At 28.2% G+C, this 22,316-nt stretch overlaps 3 protein-coding genes across 3 annotated transcripts in view; 1 reads left to right on the top strand and 2 right to left on the bottom strand.

Moving 5' to 3' along the window:
• Positions 1 to 11,638: 11,638 nt before the first annotated feature.
• Positions 11,639 to 13,502, bottom strand: LOC111626516. Its single transcript, XM_023369915.1, has 2 exons — positions 12,952 to 13,502; positions 11,639 to 12,858 (listed from the first exon to the last, which is right to left on the bottom strand). Exons 1-2 carry the CDS (start codon positions 13,064 to 13,066, stop codon positions 12,275 to 12,277), a joined length of 699 nt encoding a protein of 232 aa, XP_023225683.1. The 5' UTR covers positions 13,067 to 13,502; the 3' UTR covers positions 11,639 to 12,274.
• Positions 13,503 to 14,333: 831 nt separating this feature from the next.
• Positions 14,334 to 22,316, top strand: part of LOC111626493 (uncharacterized protein C05D11.13-like) — a 52,659-nt gene continuing 44,676 nt past the window's right edge. Inside the window, exon 1 of the mRNA XM_023369876.1 lies at positions 14,334 to 14,392. The gene's annotated coding sequence lies outside the window, so the exon portion shown is untranslated. The remainder of the gene's footprint in view (positions 14,393 to 22,316) is intronic.
• Positions 20,630 to 22,166, bottom strand: LOC111626494. The gene is made up of 2 exons (XM_023369879.1): positions 21,642 to 22,166; positions 20,630 to 21,548 (listed from the first exon to the last, which is right to left on the bottom strand). Exons 1-2 carry the CDS (start codon positions 21,754 to 21,756, stop codon positions 20,965 to 20,967), a joined length of 699 nt encoding a protein of 232 aa, XP_023225647.1. The 5' UTR covers positions 21,757 to 22,166; the 3' UTR covers positions 20,630 to 20,964.

Raw genomic sequence — 22,316 nt, 5'->3', positions numbered from 1 at the left:
GCAGACGTTGCATATGCGCCACGGTGTGGAAGAAATTGACATTAATGCTCGCTCAGGATCTAGAGCAGGGGTGGCCAAACCGTGGCGCATGCGCCAAACTTGGCGCATTGGACGATTACAAGTGGCGCTTTAGTCAGTTCTGAGCAACATTGCCAGATTTGGCTTCTTTGCAATTAAGAATATTACATAGAAAATTAATTTTTTTATAGTCTGTCTTGGCAAGTTCATTTGTTGCACAATTCGTTGCAATCAACTTTACAGATAAAATGAGTGTTCTCCACATAGTAAATTACAGTGTATGCATGTATGTTTATTTTCGATCAGTGCATAGGCGTCTGAATGACAGTGCTACCGTCCGGACAGTCCACGAGTCGGTTGGACTGCTACACCTGTTGACCTTTTTTTTCTTTTTTGCTTCTACGATTCACGATACATTCGCAATCGTGTATGCCACTAATGTCAAATGGGACTATTTCGTACGGGTAACTACACCACCACCGCATTTTTCATTAATTTTTTTTTCACACAACTGAATTTTGATCTTTTAAATTGAAATACCTGATTAAAGGGTGGCCGAAATTTTTCTCCGCCCCGGGCGGCTAACACCCACGGTACGCCACTGCGCATCTGAACTCGTCTATCAAAAAATTGGCGCATGGTATGCAAAAGGTTGGCCACCCCTGNTAACTAATAAAAATGCAAGACTGCGTATATATGTATTTATATTATTACATATAAATGAACATAGTAAGAAAGTACATATTTTTTTAATTTTTGGGGATCTCCAGAACGAATTAATCAAATTTCCATGCAAATCTATGGTAAATTGATAATCGGTTAACGAACAATTCGGATAGCGAACAAAGTCTTGGAACGGATTATGTTCGTTAACCGATCACCCACTGTATTTGAAATTATATTTTGTAAATATTTTTGTTTTGTTGACTTCTCGACATTAAAAATATTTTTTATAGCTCTTAGTTAAATTTCACATTAACTCAAATGTGTGTAGTTTTGTTTTTTCTAAATAGTTCAATTCAATATTCATAAATTAATTTGTTATGATAATAAATATCGTTTGTTAGTATATCAATTAGCCTTTAATCACTTTTTATATATAATACAATATGCTTTTTACAATTACATAGTACATAATTTTATTGAAGGGTTATCATACAATTGAAACTATTATTGCCTTATATTACGGTTACCATATGTCCATATTTAATATGGACAGTCTGTACTTTAAAGCAGTGGTCCCCAACCCCCGGGCCGCGGACCGGTACCGGTCCGTGGATCAAATGGGACCGGGCCGCCCAAGGAACATTAAATTATTTCCGTTTTATTTACTATGGTGTATTTCTCTCGGAACAACGAAATAAACTGGACATAAGAAACACGCTTCGGGTGTTATTGTCTCCTACTTCCTCCAGATGGAACTGTCGCGTTACAAAGAAACGTGCTCAGGGTTCTCATTGATTTAGCGTTCTAGTGAGTTAAAATGTTAAATCACATTAAATTTATTTTTTGGTGTAACTGTATTTTGAAGGCATGTTTAAATACAATTAAATTAAATCAATCTAAAATATAAAAAATCAACGTTCCCCCTCAGTGGGCCGCGTAAAATTATCAAACGTTAACCGGTCCGTGGAGATAAAAAGGTTGGGGATTGCTGACTTACGTTACCCCTCCCCGAGACTCCCTTGTCGCTAACTGTAACAGATTTAAAACCGGCATGCACTGCATATTATTCTTCGCATTTGCAAAATGACATACCCATGCGTCAGGAACTTCTGTTCGAACGAACCTCACCTGCTGTCCGGGTCAGCGATTTTAAAAAGGTGGCAACATTAGCACGGAATTTTTCATTACTTATTCCGTGACGAAACTGAATTTTAGTCTTTTAAATTGAGATACCTAAGTAAGGGGACGGCGAAATTTTCCTTTGCACCGGGCGGCTGACACCCACGGTACCCACTGTTTCCTCTTATCAGTTTAACAGAGGAAAGTGAACAGCTTTCAGTGATCCCAATTTTGCCTTTGGTCACCGTTCAATACCCTGCCTCCAGCGCCCCCTAGATTTACTCATCGCCCACAAGAGGGCGTTATTGTCCACTTTGAGAAACGCTGATCTAGACGTTTGTGAAGCGTCCAAATTCGTCACAACAGTGTCGTACGCCGAACGAGCGACTGGCTCGGCGTACGACACTTTTCGACTTTTTGTGCTGCAATTTGAAAAAATTGTAGACCTATAAATTCCCACTGTCGTCCGTCTGTCTTTCCTTAATCTCGAGAACGGAGTTAGATAGAGGAAAGACGACACCAGATATGGTAACCGTAGAGGCAGGAGCCCGGATCAACTATATACGAACTTCCGATGCAAACCAGAAGTCGTGTTGTTTTAATTCAAAAATTTTCCCCCGGAAGGTGTTAGATAAATGACCGGCACAACTGTGTTGGTAAAGGAAAAGTATGATGCACAGAGGCAGGCCACTACTAATTCAGTGGCGTGCCGTCATTAGAAGCATTGGAAGCGCCGCTTCCCTCGTATTCTCTAAAAAATAAATNCAGAAAAAACAATATTCATGAAAAAGACAAATTAACTTGTATACAGAATCCAACTTAGATGTTTCATACATATAGAAATTTTCATATCATATATTTTGAAATACAGTAATAAATATAAATTAAGTTAATAAATAATTTACATTAATGTAAATAATTTAAAGCTTCAGAATTAGTATAATTTTTATATATTTAAATCCAATAAACAATGTGTAAAGCAATTCTTGATATTCAAAGATATCACACATAATGTACATACAAATTTTTTATGAGAATTAGTTAATTATTTCATAAATTATATCTGAAAACAAATCTGAAAAATAAGAAAAAGTTATGAAGCATTCTCAAATTACTTTAATAAAACAAATTCAATTTCAGCTTTATATTTGAATGAATTTTTTATATTTACAAAAAATGAATTTGTATTGAAGTTGATGCACTTTGTCAACATTTATTTTAAATATACTTTTGTTGATACTGAAAAAACTATTCAAAACAATGAATGACATCTGATCTATTTACACTGATATTTAAACTCCAATAGTAAAAATTAATTAAATTATTATTGTATTATTCATCATAATTTACAACAAAAAATATCTTAGATTCTCAGTATTTTACTAAGAACAAGAAAAATCATTTACTTGGGAAATTCTAAAAAATATATTTGTTAACTTTATATACATATCTAATCTAACACAAATGGTATTATTTCATTATATTCAAATAAGTAAGTTTTATTTCTGTTTTTAAATTAACTATGAATATATTCTTATTAAAGAAAAACTACTAGGAACAATTCATCACAACATGAAATAAATCATTTCAGTTGTGTTAGAATAAACTAATTACAAGTTTGAAATGAGAAATATCTTACATAAATAAATAGTAAAATAGTCATAATTTTAAACTATTTTTAAATAATATCATTATAAACAAGTAATAATAATATTGAATATACAAATATAACATAACTATATAAAATAATAATAATTTAATAACAACATTTATTAAACTAAATAAATTAAGTATTTAATCTTTTACAAATTAATAAAATAGTTTAAATTAACTTTGTACTACCTCTGAATGAATAAATAGAATTAATCTCTACAGTATAATAATGATAAGAAAATCTGTCAGTTGTTACTAAAATCATAATTGTATATCATATATAAATGAAACTGTAAACAGTTAAGTATGAACAATGAGATATTCTTAATGGATATCAGTTGAAAAACTTAGATTATTAATGTTTCATATTTAGAAAACAAATATCCAAAACCTTATCATTAAAGACATAATGACAACAAAACAAATATAAAAATAATATGTGAAGCACTCAAGTAATCATCTTACCAAATCAACATCACAAACTGCATATAACTGCCAATTCTTATAATTTATTTATAGTATTTTGAAACATTTAAACATTTTTCGTAGTGGCATATTTTAACATAATTCCGACTATTAAACAATACTGAAAAACCATTATCAATAATTATGATTGCTATTTTATCAAAAAGAAATCCAGATAAATGAAAGAGAAATTTTATCAACTTAAATTTACTTCATTTGTAGAAATTTCATTATGAACCTTTCAATAAAAGTTTGATTTTAAAGTAAATCCCATAAAATTAAGTTTGAAAATGTTTTAAATCTACCAAGAAATAAAAATAGCAATCATAAAGTCAAACTGCATACATTCCTTAATATATTATTTTAAAAATTTTATATAAAAAGTTAACTCCAAAAGATTTTTGAAGTAAACTGTTTAAATATAAATTTTTGCTTTTATACCTATTTAATATTATATACAAATGTTATAATTCTTACATAATTTTATTTTATACTATCATCTACCCAAAGTTTGATGTAACTATATCAGAAATATAATTTGAATGAAACAATAAAATATTTTTTGTAGTCTACAATTTAAATATAACAGATATTACATAAAAATAGTCCAGATTTTATTCTATTTTAAAAATTTATTCTAATGCTATTCCTTATTTAAAAGTACTGATTTCTTAATGTTTTGAATAAATTTTTTAATTAGAAAAAATATCATCAAATCTGTTGACGTAAAAGAAAAAATTAAATTTTGATAACTTCTGAAATATTGAAATAATTAAACAAAAAAAATATTAATATAAACACAATAAATATAGAGAATTAAAAAATAAATTTATATTATAAGTATTTAAAAAAAAAAACTATTTCAATATGATATAGTATTATATATGGTACATTTTCTATTTAATAGATATATTTTGATAAATTAAATATCATAGCTTCAAAAATGCTGTAGAAAATTTTATTAAGTTTTGCACAGTATCATTGAATGAATTTAAAAATATATAAAAGATGAATACTTCCAATTCTGAAAAATACATCAAACAGATTGATGTAAATTGTTAAAAGTATTTTCTTGATTTTTATACTTTCCTCCAGAATTTATTTCATTATAGTGATTTGTTATCAAACTTTGGTTAGCTGATAATAGTCCCTTTTATTTGATTTTTCAGTTAATGTTGTAAGATGTGGAAACTAATGAGAGTACCCACCTTATGCATCATAATTATCTAAAAGATTAATATTTANGTGAGAAACGTTTAAAATGTACAACCCTGTCGTGTCCTTTGAGGTATGCTAGTGATGCGACAAAAGAGGCATTTGACATTGACCGGTATCGGCACCCTCGGGATTTGGCAGCCCGCGTGCATGCACCTACCAGAACCGTCTCTGATTCCATCCACTCGTAGGGAGCCATTTGACTAAGTGGATTGTTTTAAGATTTAAAAAGTAAAGAAGATTAATGTATGTTTCTTTACAAAGCTATATTTAATTATAATTTTCTTTAAAATTATATTAATAAAATTGAAGAATATTTTGTATCAGATATGTACTGTACAGTACATCCACCACACATTTTATTTCACCAAGTAAGTTTTTATTATTTTATTTATAATTTTAGCCCCTATATCGTGGTTAGCGATTCAGAATGTAATTGTGATATTAAAAATACATTTAGAGAAGTCTACGGTTTTTACTGGCTTATAGAATAAACAATACGAATGGACCCTTGACCGACGCGCATTTAACTGATTGCCCCTGGAAGTCAGCTTCTTACAGAAACACAGCTTCTCTACTATCAAATGTCACGGCACGCCACTGCAAACAATAACGAAAAATGTCGTTACTCCGAATTATCCATTTGAACACCATCACCTCACAAGCGACAACAGAACTTTAGAACCCGCGCGAAATTTGAGTGTTAGATGTATGTCAAATTGTTCGTAAGTCTTTCGAACATAGGATAACACCTGCACCCGATAGCCCATAATCTAAAGGCAAGCTGTATTGTTTGTCCACCAAGTGACAGTATGGTGGACTGATGGTGTTATGTACTATGTTTTTGTCATTGACTTACTTCATTTTAAACGTTACTGTGCTTTGGAAAAATGCGAATTGTGACCAGTAACAATTTATAATTGTTTTTTAATTCGATATTAGTATTCTGATGAAAATCGATAATTATAAGCGTTAAAAACGGCTGCAAAAATCAACAACAGTTATTAAAAATCTAATTTTATAGATAGGCCTAAATTAAAATATCAAATATCAAGGCACAACCTTATTGGGCTACAATTTTAAAATTTTGTAGACAATTTTAAAATTAAACCTAGGAAAAGTATGGGCAGATCGGTCTGCCCCTAAACTTTCCCTATTTTTGAATTGAAATAATATGACTTCAAAATTTTTACCAGAACGGTGTTACATAAATGACTGGGTGCTGTTATCAGGAAAAGTATGACATACAGGGGCAAGACAGTACTCATTTGAAATAGAGAGCATATACGTATTTTAAATTAAATTAATTAAAAATTTCAGCCTGGCATTGTGACGATGTCACAATAATTTTTGTCGGTTATGTATTCATGTACACAATTCTCCCATTGCGAATGATGTTAAATGTTATTGAATAACGATGTGTAAATTATTAAATTTATTTATTTATTAATATTCACAAATTAGTTTTATTCAAATGAATTTTAATAATGTAACAATGTGTGACAATGCCGAAGGGCCTCCCTATACTTCGGCACCACGTGACCGAAGGGTCGACACCGCGTCGGCGAAGATCGCAATGACAAGTTTCGTCAGGACTGACACTGTCTTCACGGCTAGACACAAACCGTTTCGTTCGGACGTGTGAGCGAACTTACTCAGAGACGCTTTAACGTAACAACGGTTTAATTGATAACTATAGGCCATACAGGATATAAAAGATATCGATTTTAACTAGGCTAGTTTTTAGGAATCTTGGCTACAATAGATATAAAATAGACATTAAATTAGATTTAAGATTTCTGTTACAGTTCCACGGTTCTCGAGAGAGAGAGAGAGAGTTTACATAAGTTTCGCGTGGCGAAAAATACCTTGCATGAAATCTTGATCTTCTGCACGTCAGTCGGACACAAAAGAAGACAGTTCTTATTTCCACAGTTCTTAGGTAACTAGTTATTAGGCGATGAGGTATGCAAAGGCGAGGAAATATCCAAATATTTTAGCACAGGGAAAACTTGAGTGGTTCGCTCGAGGAACTGGTGACGACTGCTACTTTGTTGTTCTGTCCTAAGGTTGTATGTATTGTTGAAATCGAGATATTAGGTCGAAAGGTGCTGAGAAAGCGTCTTTATTAAGCCTGAGAACTTAGATGTTTAGCTCCCAGGTGTAAAAGTTGACAGTTATTGAATGAAAGTATGGCTACAATGTGATCTTATGATGCAATAATATAAACAGACGGAAAGTCTGGACTCGAATCCTCACATTCATGTACACAATTCTCCCATTGCAAATGATGTTAAATGTTATTGAGTAACGATGTGTAAATTATTAAATTTATTTATTTATTTATTTATTAATATTCACAAATTAGTTTTATTCAAATGAATTTAATAATGTAACAATGCATATGACAAAATACAATATATTTTAACTAAACATATTAAATCTTACAAAAAAGCTTTACAATTTATTAGTATTGGAAAAAATTAATATTTAAATATTAAGTTTTGAAGTATCAGTTGAGTTCAATTGTTATTTTTTCTTTTATTTCTTTTTTTTTCATTGGCATTAAGTGATAACTATTTTTTTTTATTTTTATTAAAAATAAGTAAAAAGATATTTTTGAAAACTTTTCATCAATATTACATAGCAAACAGAAGCTATTAAGGAAAATCTAAATAACATCAACAAATATATTTATTGAATACATAATATAACAAAATATTATCACTTATATAATTTCCAATTTTCAAAAACTTCAATCAAAATATTCTATACATACAGTATTAAATGCCAATAAACAAGTTTTCAAATAATAAGGTAAATGATGGTTCTGTTTTAGTATTAGCTTTTGTCTAGAATAATCAGAAATATTCTTGAAATTATAACCAGTAAAGAAAACAAATGGCTGTTTGTATGAACTCTTATACAAATGTTAGACCTCATCAAACTAGCAGTGTTAACAAACCTTTTGTGGCAATTATAATAAAATCAGTAAAATTTATATATTATATTTGTTGTATGTGAAGCACGTTTATTCAGATTATAATAACTGCTTTGTAGTTTAATAATTATATATATATAAAGCTACTAATGAACTTTAAGATTTGATAAATATATAAATAAACTTATTTCATCAAAAACAAAATTCAGAAATGAAAATATTTTATATTTATCCTTCATTATTAAGAATCAAAGTGATATTACAAAACATCTTTAATTTAAATCCCTTTACAAATTTAAAAATATGTACTGTACATAGTATTGATATTAAGTTAATACTTAAATACTTGATATCCAAGATATGCTTATCATTTATTTTATGAAATACTAAAAGAAATTACTGTCAGCTATTACAGAATTTTAATTTATAATTTTAAATTTTGTACTTTTTCATCAAATTATTAAAATGAATAATAATCTTTCAGAAATTTCTATTTCTGTTTTGCTAAAAAATAATAGTAATAGTAGTAGCATTATTTTACAGTATTTTGTAATTATTGACAACAGAATGCACTGATTCAAAAATAAGATAACTTATCAAAATTTATCACAATAATGAAACCTAAAAAAGGCCATTTGAAATTTTTTTAACTATTCAAAAATACTTCAAATGCTTTTGTTTTTGAAGTTTTTAGTACTGTACTCTATTGAGTTTTTCTGCTATTATTATATATTAATATATTTACTTTACTATATGTTGATCAATGTTAACAAGAACAAAATTTGTCATTAAGATATAGGAACCTATGAAACTAACAACCTATCATTTGCATATATTAGACAACTAAAACATATAGCCAAACTTGTTACTTACTTATCTAAGAGATTATTCTGAGGATAGCACATCATCAAAAATATTTTAGCAGAATAAAAATTAACCTCATCATAATTAGTCTTTTTTTTCTTATCCAAAATCAACATAGCAGTTATAAAAAAAATAAAATCAACCAAATATGTTTCAGGAAATTCATCCATATTGAAATATTTTAAATTAACATAAAAAGATATCAAATAATGCATAAAAAACATTTAATTTCTGTAGTTAATGACAAATATGAATAATTTCAAAAAAATTAATGTTAAACCCAATTATAAATATATAATATGCACATCTTCGTATTTTAATTCTGAAAAATTTCTAAGAGATTTGGAAGAACTGTTTATCATTACATATAACTCAATAGTATCCTAAAATTTATTATGTTGTTTTCAAATATTATCTTAAGAAAACTATAAATATACAAACAGTTTAACACACAGAAAAAACAATATTCATGAAAAAGACAAATTAACTTGTATACAGAATCCAACTTAGATGTTTCATACATATAGAAATTTTCATATCATATATTTTGAAATACAGTAATAAATATAAATTAAGTTAATAAATAATTTACATTAATGTAAATAATTTAAAGCTTCAGAATTAGTATAATTTTTATATATTTAAATCCAATAAACAATGTGTAAAGCAATTCTTGATATTCAAAGATATCACACATAATGTACATACAAATTTTTTATGAGAATTAGTTAATTATTTCATAAATTATATCTGAAAACAAATCTGAAAAATAAGAAAAAGTTATGAAGCATTCTCAAATTACTTTAATAAAACAAATTCAATTTCAGCTTTATATTTGAATGAATTTTTTATATTTACAAAAAATGAATTTGTATTGAAGTTGATGCACTTTGTCAACATTTATTTTAAATATACTTTTGTTGATACTGAAAAAACTATTCAAAACAATGAATGACATCTGATCTATTTACACTGATATTTAAACTCCAATAGTAAAAATTAATTAAATTATTATTGTATTATTCATCATAATTTACAACAAAAAATATCTTAGATTCTCAGTATTTTACTAAGAACAAGAAAAATCATTTACTTGGGAAATTCTAAAAAATATATTTGTTAACTTTATATACATATCTAATCTAACACAAATGGTATTATTTCATTATATTCAAATAAGTAAGTTTTATTTCTGTTTTTAAATTAACTATGAATATATTCTTATTAAAGAAAAACTACTAGGAACAATTCATCACAACATGAAATAAATCATTTCAGTTGTGTTAGAATAAACTAATTACAAGTTTGAAATGAGAAATATCTTACATAAATAAATAGTAAAATAGTCATAATTTTAAACTATTTTTAAATAATATCATTATAAACAAGTAATAATAATATTGAATATACAAATATAACATAACTATATAAAATAATAATAATTTAATAACAACATTTATTAAACTAAATAAATTAAGTATTTAATCTTTTACAAATTAATAAAATAGTTTAAATTAACTTTGTACTACCTCTGAATGAATAAATAGAATTAATCTCTACAGTATAATAATGATAAGAAAATCTGTCAGTTGTTACTAAAATCATAATTGTATATCATATATAAATGAAACTGTAAACAGTTAAGTATGAACAATGAGATATTCTTAATGGATATCAGTTGAAAAACTTAGATTATTAATGTTTCATATTTAGAAAACAAATATCCAAAACCTTATCATTAAAGACATAATGACAACAAAACAAATATAAAAATAATATGTGAAGCACTCAAGTAATCATCTTACCAAATCAACATCACAAACTGCATATAACTGCCAATTCTTATAATTTATTTATAGTATTTTGAAACATTTAAACATTTTTCGTAGTGGCATATTTTAACATAATTCCGACTATTAAACAATACTGAAAAACCATTATCAATAATTATGATTGCTATTTTATCAAAAAGATATCCAGATAAATGAAAGAGAAATTTTATCAACTTAAATTTACTTCATTTGTAGAAATTTCATTATGAACCTTTCAATAAAAGTTTGATTTTAAAGTAAATCCCATAAAATTAAGTTTGAAAATGTTTTAAATCTACCAAGAAATAAAAATAGCAATCATAAAGTCAAACTGCATACATTCCTTAATATATTATTTTAAAAATTTTATATAAAAAGTTAACTCCAAAAGATTTTTGAAGTAAACTGTTTAAATATAAATTTTTGCTTTTATACCTATTTAATATTATATACAAATGTTATAATTCTTACATAATTTTATTTTATACTATCATCTACCCAAAGTTTGATGTAACTATATCAGAAATATAATTTGAATGAAACAATAAAATATTTTTTGTAGTCTACAATTTAAATATAACAGATATTACATAAAAATAGTCCAGATTTTATTCTATTTTAAAAATTTATTCTAATGCTATTCCTTATTTAAAAGTACTGATTTCTTAATGTTTTGAATAAATTTTTTAATTAGAAAAAATATCATCAAATCTGTTGACGTAAAAGAAAAAATTAAATTTTGATAACTTCTGAAATATTGAAATAATTAAACAAAAAAAATATTAATATAAACACAATAAATATAGAGAATTAAAAAATAAATTTATATTATAAGTATTTAAAAAAAAAAACTATTTCAATATGATATAGTATTATATATGGTACATTTTCTATTTAATAGATATATTTTGATAAATTAAATATCATAGCTTCAAAAATGCTGTAGAAAATTTTATTAAGTTTTGCACAGTATCATTGAATGAATTTAAAAATATATAAAAGATGAATACTTCCAATTCTGAAAAATACATCAAACAGATTGATGTAAATTGTTAAAAGTATTTTCTTGATTCTTATACTTTCCTCCAGAATTTATTTCATTATAGTGATTTGTTATCAAACTTTGGTTAGCTGATAATAGTCCCTTTTATTTGATTTTTCAGTTAATGTTGTTGTAAGATGTGGAAACTAATGAGAGTACCCACCTTATGCATCATAATTATCTAAAAGATTAATATTTAGAAAAAAATATTTTCAATATCTATATTCATTTTGTTTACATTTTTAGTTTCACTTAGTGTATTAATGTTTGAATTCATATCCATATGATACTTTTGAATTCAATGAAAATCTTCCATCCCAGATGATAACAGATTATTTTAAAAACATATAGACAGATTTATTTGTCCATATATTTAAATTATTGTGTTCATTAAATATTTTAGCATCTGTTATTGACACTTAATATTTATCATTTTTTTATTTACCAACAATTTAAATTTACCATACTTTTAACAATGCATTACTGAAAATTTTCTTCTCGAGAGAAATTTCTGTAATGCCTTTTCAACTTTTGGATCCAACTCCTCGAAGCTTTAAAAGTATCTAACTGAACCTCAAGATTTTTGTCAAGAGCCCATTTTCTCAGATCGGTATCGCCAATATTCATATTCTGTTCTTTTGCCAATTTTAATTTATTAAGAGTATAATTCCATAAAATTCTCATTTTATGTTCTTTCGATCCTCTTCTATCAATCTGTTTTTTAAAGCGATAGAGTTGTCGAGGAGATTTTACAAAACGAAAAGTATTGGCCACAGTCCGCCAATGCAATCTACCCTTCTTCCCACTCAACCAATATTCGACAGCACGTTTTTTGTCGTCGAAGGAAACTTCCATTCTCTGTTTTCCATCGGGACTTGGTATATGATAATCTGGACTCTCCTCCCCCGACGACTCCTCAAAACTCTCAATTTCATTTTCACTCTCATTCAGATCAAGATTTCCCTCCTTTCCCACCTCTATATCAGATTCCTGCTTTATCATCTCCAAATCTGGATCGCATTTAATGAAAATAGGTGTCGATTTCACGTAACTCTCGATAACTTCTACAAAAAAAATGAAAATTGTTAACTTTATAAAGATAATTCAAGCAAACAAAATACCGATAAAGTTGACAGTTAAATATATTAAAAGCATACCTACTATACGATCTTTCAATTCAATTTCTTCGGCTGTAATTGGTGTCTCTTTAAAAAACCTTGATGAAACGTCATTGAATATCAGTTTGGCCACGTTTAAGATATTAACATCCATTTTTATTTTACGATAGAATCTACTGACTTCTTTTTGTTTACGAATTAACTCTACGGTTTACACGCTTCGAGCAGAAGAAAATCGGTGTGGTAACTTGAGTCCTCTACCGGATAAACTAACATTACTTCAAAATTGTTTATAAATAAAGAAACGTCTTCTGTTTGATTTTTATTTTATTGTGAAATATTTAAAATATTTAACTGTTGTAAATTATTAAATCTGCTATTTCGGCTTTAATTCAAAAACTGATTTCACCCGATAATGTCGGAAAGACCCTGTCATCCGCCGTCCCCATTGGAGTCTGGCCGAATTTACAATAGGTATCTATGGGATGATGCACTGTTCCGCGTTAAATATTAGAAACAAAATTATAAAAAGATGTAGTTAATAAAATTTAACATTTATATTAATCAATTTTAAATGGATAGATATTTTTGCATTATTTTTTCATTATTAGTAAATTTAATTTTATATAGAGCGCAAAGAAAAGCTACCCGAGAAATGGAAAAATAGAATTCTCCACGCGAACTAACGGATTGGAATGTTTAGAATGTTAATCGTGAAAATCGAGCTTTGACTCTGGCGCTCGTAGACATGACAAAGTTTGGAAATAAACGAGATGTAACATTTCTTTAAAAGTAAAATTATCGCGTTGTAATTAATAAAGATAAAAAAAATTTTTTAGGTGTCGGAAAAGAAAACATTATCGCGTGAGATACGAGCGAAAGTTTCAAAGTTCTATCAACACTGGCGGACGAAGTCGAACGAAAGTGTCAAATTGATTAACGGAGAGCGATCTTTCTCGCGGCCCATCTGGTCATTTAATTCTACCTGGAAACAGGAAAGGAGCCAATCGGAAGAGGGAGAGAGAAAATCGGGACCAATCAAAGTAAGAATTTCGGGGATAAATCCCTCAAAACCCCGAAATTCAAGAACGAAGTATAGTCGCTTCTCCTTCGCTCAACCTGTTTGTCCTCTGTGTCGGTGTCCCGCTTGTCTTAGGTCACTTCATCTTTGTTCCACCGATAACCATGTCCGACTTGCAATCAGTTTGCCTCGGGCCGTCCGATCACCGTTGGACATCAGATCTCCGTTTGATAACTGACGACGGTGAACTATAGACTGAACTTTCAACGTTTTGCTTTCGTCTTAGAGAAGTTCTTGGCCGGAATTGCGTAAGCATCATCTTTTGTAAAAGTGACTGTCTCAATGTCAACAACCACACCAGCATTACACTCGCCCTCCATCTGGAGAAGAAGAGGAACCTTTTCCGTCGGCACCTTTTCTTTTCTCTCCCGTCGGTAACTTCATATATACTGTAATATGGTAAGAAATTCTTATTGAAAGATATAAAATAGGATTCAAAAATAAATGCGTTAAATTCGATTTTTGAAATGAAATCTAGAAAAATTATAATTTCGGAAAGAATGTAAAGAATTCTCAGAAAATTATGATTATAATAGTGATAGATGAATTTTTTACATCAGCGTTTTCTTAGGCAAATTTATTTTTTGATAAATCATTATTTTTCTTCAGCAAATTTCTATCTTTATTCTTTTCTTTGATTTGGAAATCTGAATTTGCTAGTAGAGTAGGCTATAGAACTTTGGGGTGCGTTGCATTACAGTATTTGTGTAGTCCGACAAAAAATAAGTTTTTTATCTTACATCATTAACACTTTAACGTATATGCAAGATCTTCTTATGGGTCGTCCATTAATTATGTACAGTATACAGTTTAAAGAAGGAACAGGCGTGAAATGTAAGCTACATCACAGTGGCGTACCGCAGTGGGGCGGCACTTTTTACGCGGCGGCAAAATTTCACAAAAAATAATAATAATATCTTGTAAAAATTTGAAACATCCTAATCTATACTTGCATCGCGCCTACGATAGTGCTATCGTTCGGACAGTCCGGGAATCGGCCGGGTTAACTAGTAACTTTTTCATCCGCGGATTTCCTGCGAAACCTGTTGACCTTTTTTTTTTGCTCGTACGATTCATTTGCGTTCATATACACCACTAATATCCAATAGAACTATTTTAAACAGGTCGCTGCACTACCACCGAATTTTTCATTGCTTGTTCTGTGACAAACCTGAAGTTTGGTCTTTTAAATTGAAATACCTAAATAAGGGGGGCCGAAATTTTCCTCCGCCCCGGGCGGCTGACACCCACGGTACGCCGCTGCTACATCATTGTACTGTACATAATGGGACTTTTATTTAACTCTTTCCGCCCTGTGGGCACTAGGAGGGCCTCTTTTAGCAAGCCCATTATGGGTTCGACCAGGCCCACAATGGGGTGGCTAGGTGTTGAGGGACTAAGCCCGATATATCCGGACGGACCACCTCCGAAAAGGAGTTAGTTCCATCGGTTCCTGGGATTTTTCGACCCTGGTCCCCCCAGAGCGGTAGCAGAGTCGGATGGCAGAGCGGGTTGACCGCTTGGCCATCCGACAGTTTGTACCCAATGGGACTGGAGAGGCATACGAAGTTATAAGTTCAGGCTTCTCCGGTCATGTGAATAAATTACCAGAAAACATTTGCAGAACTCTTAAAATCGTTACTTGAATGTCAAGGAGATCCATGAAAATAAAGGGAAAGGAATTTGCCAAAAGTGCATTGTTTACACAACAAGGAGGGAGAAGGTCAAATATGACTAAAAAACTACACGTAATTAATGAATGATCCCTATGCTACTGAGTTAATTAGAACTTTCGAAACGAGACACGAAGTTTTTGAAAATGAAACAAATCTTCTTCTAATAGTTATAATAACTTTAATTATTTTAGATTTCTATTATAATTACGATAAACAGAACTTAATAAGAAAATCGAAATAATTTATAACAACCCAGAAACCATCCTGAATACAGTATCACGCAGTCCTAGTATGAAAATCACATGATCGGGACCTCGACTCCGTGATCGTAGGTGCAGGAGATAGCGACATCATCAACTTGTCGCCTCAGAAAAATTAAGATGGCGACTGTAACGCGCGACTCACCAAATTTACACGTGCACAAATTCTGTGAAATACGACTCTTACCGTTTAAAGACGAGTTTGTGAGTAAACGCGTGACGTATTCTGTGAAATATGACTGCAAAGTTTTTGAAACTTGTTAGAATTCCTTCTATCACAAACGTTAGTGACAATAAACATATAATAGCTGTCTATTACATGTTTATTGTCACTAACGTTTGTGATAGAAGGAATTCTAACAAGTTTCAAAAGTGATCACCGTCACTTTTTAATCAGGCTATATCTACCATATTCAGATGCCCATCATAAACTCTGTGCTTTTCTTCCTCTTGGAGGCATTTGCATCATCTCAGGTACACTGGTTGCGGGAGTTCTGCTCTATAGCGATATTTAGCGAAACAAGAAAAATATCGTTAAAGAAGGATTTATTGTTATAGTGAGAGTTTATAAAAAAATTTATCCCTTCCTCACAGGGCTGTGGAGTCGCGTAAAAATCTACCGACTCCGACTCCGTTTCATATACAGTACATAACAAGTTGGTAAGTAAAAAGAGAGTCGGAGTCGGCGGATTTTTTGACGACTCCGACTCCGACTCCGGCCAAAACACCAAAACTCCACTACTCCGACTCCGACTCCACAGCCCTGCTTCCTCATCTCATTTTGTCTGACTAAAATAAAAATATTTCTACAAAGTTAGACAATGTTATAACAGAAAAACATATATTGTATTAACAAAAATTTATGCGGCTAAATTTGGCAACTAGCTCTCGTTTGTATTAAATATTATTAAGTGCAAACCTCTTGAACTGGAACTAGAACTGGAACTGATAAAATTGATCCGAGTGAGAGTTACTGTTCTGACGGAACAGTTACTCACTCAGATCAGTTTCAACAGTTCTAGTTATGTTCCGTCGGAATTACTTTGTCTGTTAGACTAGACCCAGGGCCAAGCTCCTTGATAGTCCGAGCCATTTTTCAAAATTTGAAATTTTTCGCGAGCTGCAATTAAATACATATTAAAAAGGTATGCAAAAAATTCCAGATTACAAATTATATCCGTAGCAAGAGTGATACAAATTGTTTCCTCCAGAGCACAATGTCAACTGTCCATNATTACTGTCAGCTATTACAGAATTTTAATTTATAATTTTAAATTTTGTACTTTTTCATCAAATTATTAAAATGAATAATAATCTTTCAGAAATTTCTATTTCTGTTTTGCTAAAAAATAATAGTAATAGTAGTAGCATTATTTTACAGTATTTTGTAATTATTGACAACAGAATGCACTGATTCAAAAATAAGATAACTTATCAAAATTTATCACAATAATGAAACCTAAAAAAGGCCATTTGAAATTTTTTTAACTATTCAAAAATACTTCAAATGCTTTTGTTTTTGAAGTTTTTAGTACTGTACTCTATTGAGTTTTTCTGCTATTATTATATATTAATATATTTACTTTACTATATGTTGATCAATGTTAACAAGAACAAAATTTGTCATTAAGATATAGGAACCTATGAAACTAACAACCTATCATTTGCATATATTAGACAACTAAAACATATAGCCAAACTTGTTACTTACTTATCTAAGAGATTATTCTGAGGATAGCACATCATCAAAAATATTTTAGCAGAATAAAAATTAACCTCATCATAATTAGTCTTTTTTTTCTTATCCAAAATCAACATAGCAGTTATAAAAAAAATAAAATCAACCAAATATGTTTCAGGAAATTCATCCATATTGAAATATTTTAAATTAACATAAAAAGATATCAAATAATGCATAAAAAACATTTAATTTCTGTAGTTAATGACAAATATGAATAATTTCAAAAAAATTAATGTTAAACCCAATTATAAATATATAATATGCACATCTTCGTATTTTAATTCTGAAAAATTTCTAAGAGATTTGGAAGAACTGTTTATCATTACATATAACTCAATAGTATCCTAAAATTTATTATGTTGTTTTCAAATATTATCTTAAGAAAACTATAAATATACAAACAGTTTAACACACAGAAAAAACAATATTCATGAAAAAGACAAATTAACTTGTATACAGAATCCAACTTAGATGTTTCATACATATAGAAATTTTCATATCATATATTTTGAAATACAGTAATAAATATAAATTAAGTTAATAAATAATTTACATTAATGTAAATAATTTAAAGCTTCAGAATTAGTATAATTTTTATATATTTAAATCCAATAAACAATGTGTAAAGCAATTCTTGATATTCAAAGATATCACACATAATGTACATACAAATTTTTTATGAGAATTAGTTAATTATTTCATAAATTATATCTGAAAACAAATCTGAAAAATAAGAAAAAGTTATGAAGCATTCTCAAATTACTTTAATAAAACAAATTCAATTTCAGCTTTATATTTGAATGAATTTTTTATATTTACAAAAAATGAATTTGTATTGAAGTTGATGCACTTTGTCAACATTTATTTTAAATATACTTTTGTTGATACTGAAAAAACTATTCAAAACAATGAATGACATCTGATCTATTTACACTGATATTTAAACTCCAATAGTAAAAATTAATTAAATTATTATTGTATTATTCATCATAATTTACAACAAAAAATATCTTAGATTCTCAGTATTTTACTAAGAACAAGAAAAATCATTTACTTGGGAAATTCTAAAAAATATATTTGTTAACTTTATATACATATCTAATCTAACACAAATGGTATTATTTCATTATATTCAAATAAGTAAGTTTTATTTCTGTTTTTAAATTAACTATGAATATATTCTTATTAAAGAAAAACTACTAGGAACAATTCATCACAACATGAAATAAATCATTTCAGTTGTGTTAGAATAAACTAATTACAAGTTTGAAATGAGAAATATCTTACATAAATAAATAGTAAAATAGTCATAATTTTAAACTATTTTTAAATAATATCATTATAAACAAGTAATAATAATATTGAATATACAAATATAACATAACTATATAAAATAATAATAATAATTTAATAACAACATTTATTAAACTAAATAAATTAAGTATTTAATCTTTTACAAATTAATAAAATAGTTTAAATTAACTTTGTACTACCTCTGAATGAATAAATAGAATTAATCTCTACAGTATAATAATGATAAGAAAATCTGTCAGTTGTTACTAAAATCATAATTGTATATCATATATAAATGAAACTGTAAACAGTTAAGTATGAACAATGAGATATTCTTAATGGATATCAGTTGAAAAACTTAGATTATTAATGTTTCATATTTAGAAAACAAATATCCAAAACCTTATCATTAAAGACATAATGACAACAAAACAAATATAAAAATAATATGTGAAGCACTCAAGTAATCATCTTACCAAATCAACATCACAAACTGCATATAACTGCCAATTCTTATAATTTATTTATAGTATTTTGAAACATTTAAACATTTTTCGTAGTGGCATATTTTAACATAATTCCGACTATTAAACAATACTGAAAAACCATTATCAATAATTATGATTGCTATTTTATCAAAAAGATATCCAGATAAATGAAAGAGAAATTTTATCAACTTAAATTTACTTCATTTGTAGAAATTTCATTATGAACCTTTCAATAAAAGTTTGATTTTAAAGTAAATCCCATAAAATTAAGTTTGAAAATGTTTTAAATCTACCAAGAAATAAAAATAGCAATCATAAAGTCAAACTGCATACATTCCTTAATATATTATTTTAAAAATTTTATATAAAAAGTTAACTCCAAAAGATTTTTGAAGTAAACTGTTTAAATATAAATTTTTGCTTTTATACCTATTTAATATTATATACAAATGTTATAATTCTTACATAATTTTATTTTATACTATCATCTACCCAAAGTTTGATGTAACTATATCAGAAATATAATTTGAATGAAACAATAAAATATTTTTTGTAGTCTACAATTTAAATATAACAGATATTACATAAAAATAGTCCAGATTTTATTCTATTTTAAAAATTTATTCTAATGCTATTCCTTATTTAAAAGTACTGATTTCTTAATGTTTTGAATAAATTTTTTAATTAGAAAAAATATCATCAAATCTGTTGACGTAAAAGAAAAAATTAAATTTTGATAACTTCTGAAATATTGAAATAATTAAACAAAAAAAATATTAATATAAACACAATAAATATAGAGAATTAAAAAATAAATTTATATTATAAGTATTTAAAAAAAAAAACTATTTCAATATGATATAGTATTATATATGGTACATTTTCTATTTAATAGATATATTTTGATAAATTAAATATCATAGCTTCAAAAATGCTGTAGAAAATTTTATTAAGTTTTGCACAGTATCATTGAATGAATTTAAAAATATATAAAAGATGAATACTTCCAATTCTGAAAAATACATCAAACAGATTGATGTAAATTGTTAAAAGTATTTTCTTGATTTTTATACTTTCCTCCAGAATTTATTTCATTATAGTGATTTGTTATCAAACTTTGGTTAGCTGATAATAGTCCCTTTTATTTGATTTTTCAGTTAATGTTGTAAGATGTGGAAACTAATGAGAGTACCCACCTTATGCATCATAATTATCTAAAAGATTAATATTTAGAAAAAAATATTTTCAATATCTATATTCATTTTGTTTACATTTTTAGTTTCACTTAGTGTATTAATGTTTGAATTCATATCCATATGATACTTTTGAATTCAATGAAAATCTTCCATCCCAGATGATAACAGATTATTTTAAAAACATATAGACAGATTTATTTGTCCATATATTTAAATTATTGTGTTCATTAAATATTTTAGCATCTGTTATTGACACTTAATATTTATCATTTTTTTATTTACCAACAATTTAAATTTACCATACTTTTAACAATGCATTACTGAAAATTTTCTTCTCGAGAGAAATTTCTGTAATGCCTTTTCAACTTTTGGATCCAACTCCTCGAAGCTTTAAAAGTATCTAACTGAACCTCAAGATTTTTGTCAAGAGCCCATTTTCTCAGATCGGTATCGCCAATATTCATATTCTGTTCTTTTGCCAATTTTAATTTATTAAGAGTATAATTCCATAAAATTCTCATTTTATGTTCTTTCGATCCTCTTCTATCAATCTGTTTTTTAAAGCGATAGAGTTGTCGAGGAGATTTTACAAAACGAAAAGTATTGGCCACAGTCCGCCAATGCAATCTACCCTTCTTCCCACTCAACCAATATTCGACAGCACGTTTTTTGTCGTCGAAGGAAACTTCCATTCTCTGTTTTCCATCGGGACTTGGTATATGATAATCTGGACTCTCCTCCCCCGACGACTCCTCAAAACTCTCAATTTCATTTTCACTCTCATTCAGATCAAGATTTCCCTCCTTTCCCACCTCTATATCAGATTCCTGCTTTATCATCTCCAAATCTGGATCGCATTTAATGAAAATAGGTGTCGATTTCACGTAACTCTCGATAACTTCTACAAAAAAAATGAAAATTGTTAACTTTATAAAGATAATTCAAGCAAACAAAATACCGATAAAGTTGACAGTTAAATATATTAAAAGCATACCTACTATACGATCTTTCAATTCAATTTCTTCGGCTGTAATTGGTGTCTCTTTAAAAAACCTTGATGAAACGTCATTGAATATCAGTTTGGCCACGTTTAAGATATTAACATCCATTTTTATTTTACGATAGAATCTACTGACTTCTTTTTGTTTACGAATTAACTCTACGGTTTACACGCTTCGAGCAGAAGAAAATCGGTGTGGTAACTTGAGTCCTCTACCGGATAAACTAACATTACTTCAAAATTGTTTATAAATAAAGAAACGTCTTCTGTTTGATTTTTATTTTATTGTGAAATATTTAAAATATTTAACTGTTGTAAATTATTAAATCTGCTATTTCGGCTTTAATTCAAAAACTGATTTCACCCGATAATGTCGGAAAGACCCTGTCATCCGCCGTCCCCATTGGAGTCTGGCCGAATTTACAATAGGTATCTATGGGATGATGCACTGTTCCGCGTTAAATATTAGAAACAAAATTATAAAAAGATGTAGTTAATAAAATTTAACATTTATATTAATCAATTTTAAATGGATAGATATTTTTGCATTATTTTTTCATTATTAGTAAATTTAATTTTATATAGAGCGCAAAGAAAAGCTACCCGAGAAATGGAAAAATAGAATTCTCCACGCGAACTAACGGATTGGAATGTTTAGAATGTTAATCG

Source organism: Centruroides sculpturatus, unplaced genomic scaffold (genome assembly GCF_000671375.1).
Source record: "Centruroides sculpturatus isolate CEXI.00-Female unplaced genomic scaffold, Cexi_2.0 scaffold159, whole genome shotgun sequence".
Lineage (NCBI taxonomy): Eukaryota > Metazoa > Arthropoda > Arachnida > Scorpiones > Buthidae > Centruroides > Centruroides sculpturatus.
The sequence above is the reverse complement of the archived record's forward strand: the minus strand, read 5'-3'. Positions and strand labels throughout refer to the sequence as shown.

Coding starts and splice junctions, on each gene's coding strand:
- LOC111626494 (XM_023369879.1), bottom strand. CDS start 21,756: ATGGATGTTAATATCTTAAACGTGGCCAAACTGATATTCAATGACGTT. Junction 21,549..21,641: donor ATTGAAAGATCGTATAGTAG/GTATGCTTTTAA, acceptor TTTTTTTTGTAG/AAGTTATCGAGAGTTACGTG.
- LOC111626516 (XM_023369915.1), bottom strand. CDS start 13,066: ATGGATGTTAATATCTTAAACGTGGCCAAACTGATATTCAATGACGTT. Junction 12,859..12,951: donor ATTGAAAGATCGTATAGTAG/GTATGCTTTTAA, acceptor TTTTTTTTGTAG/AAGTTATCGAGAGTTACGTG.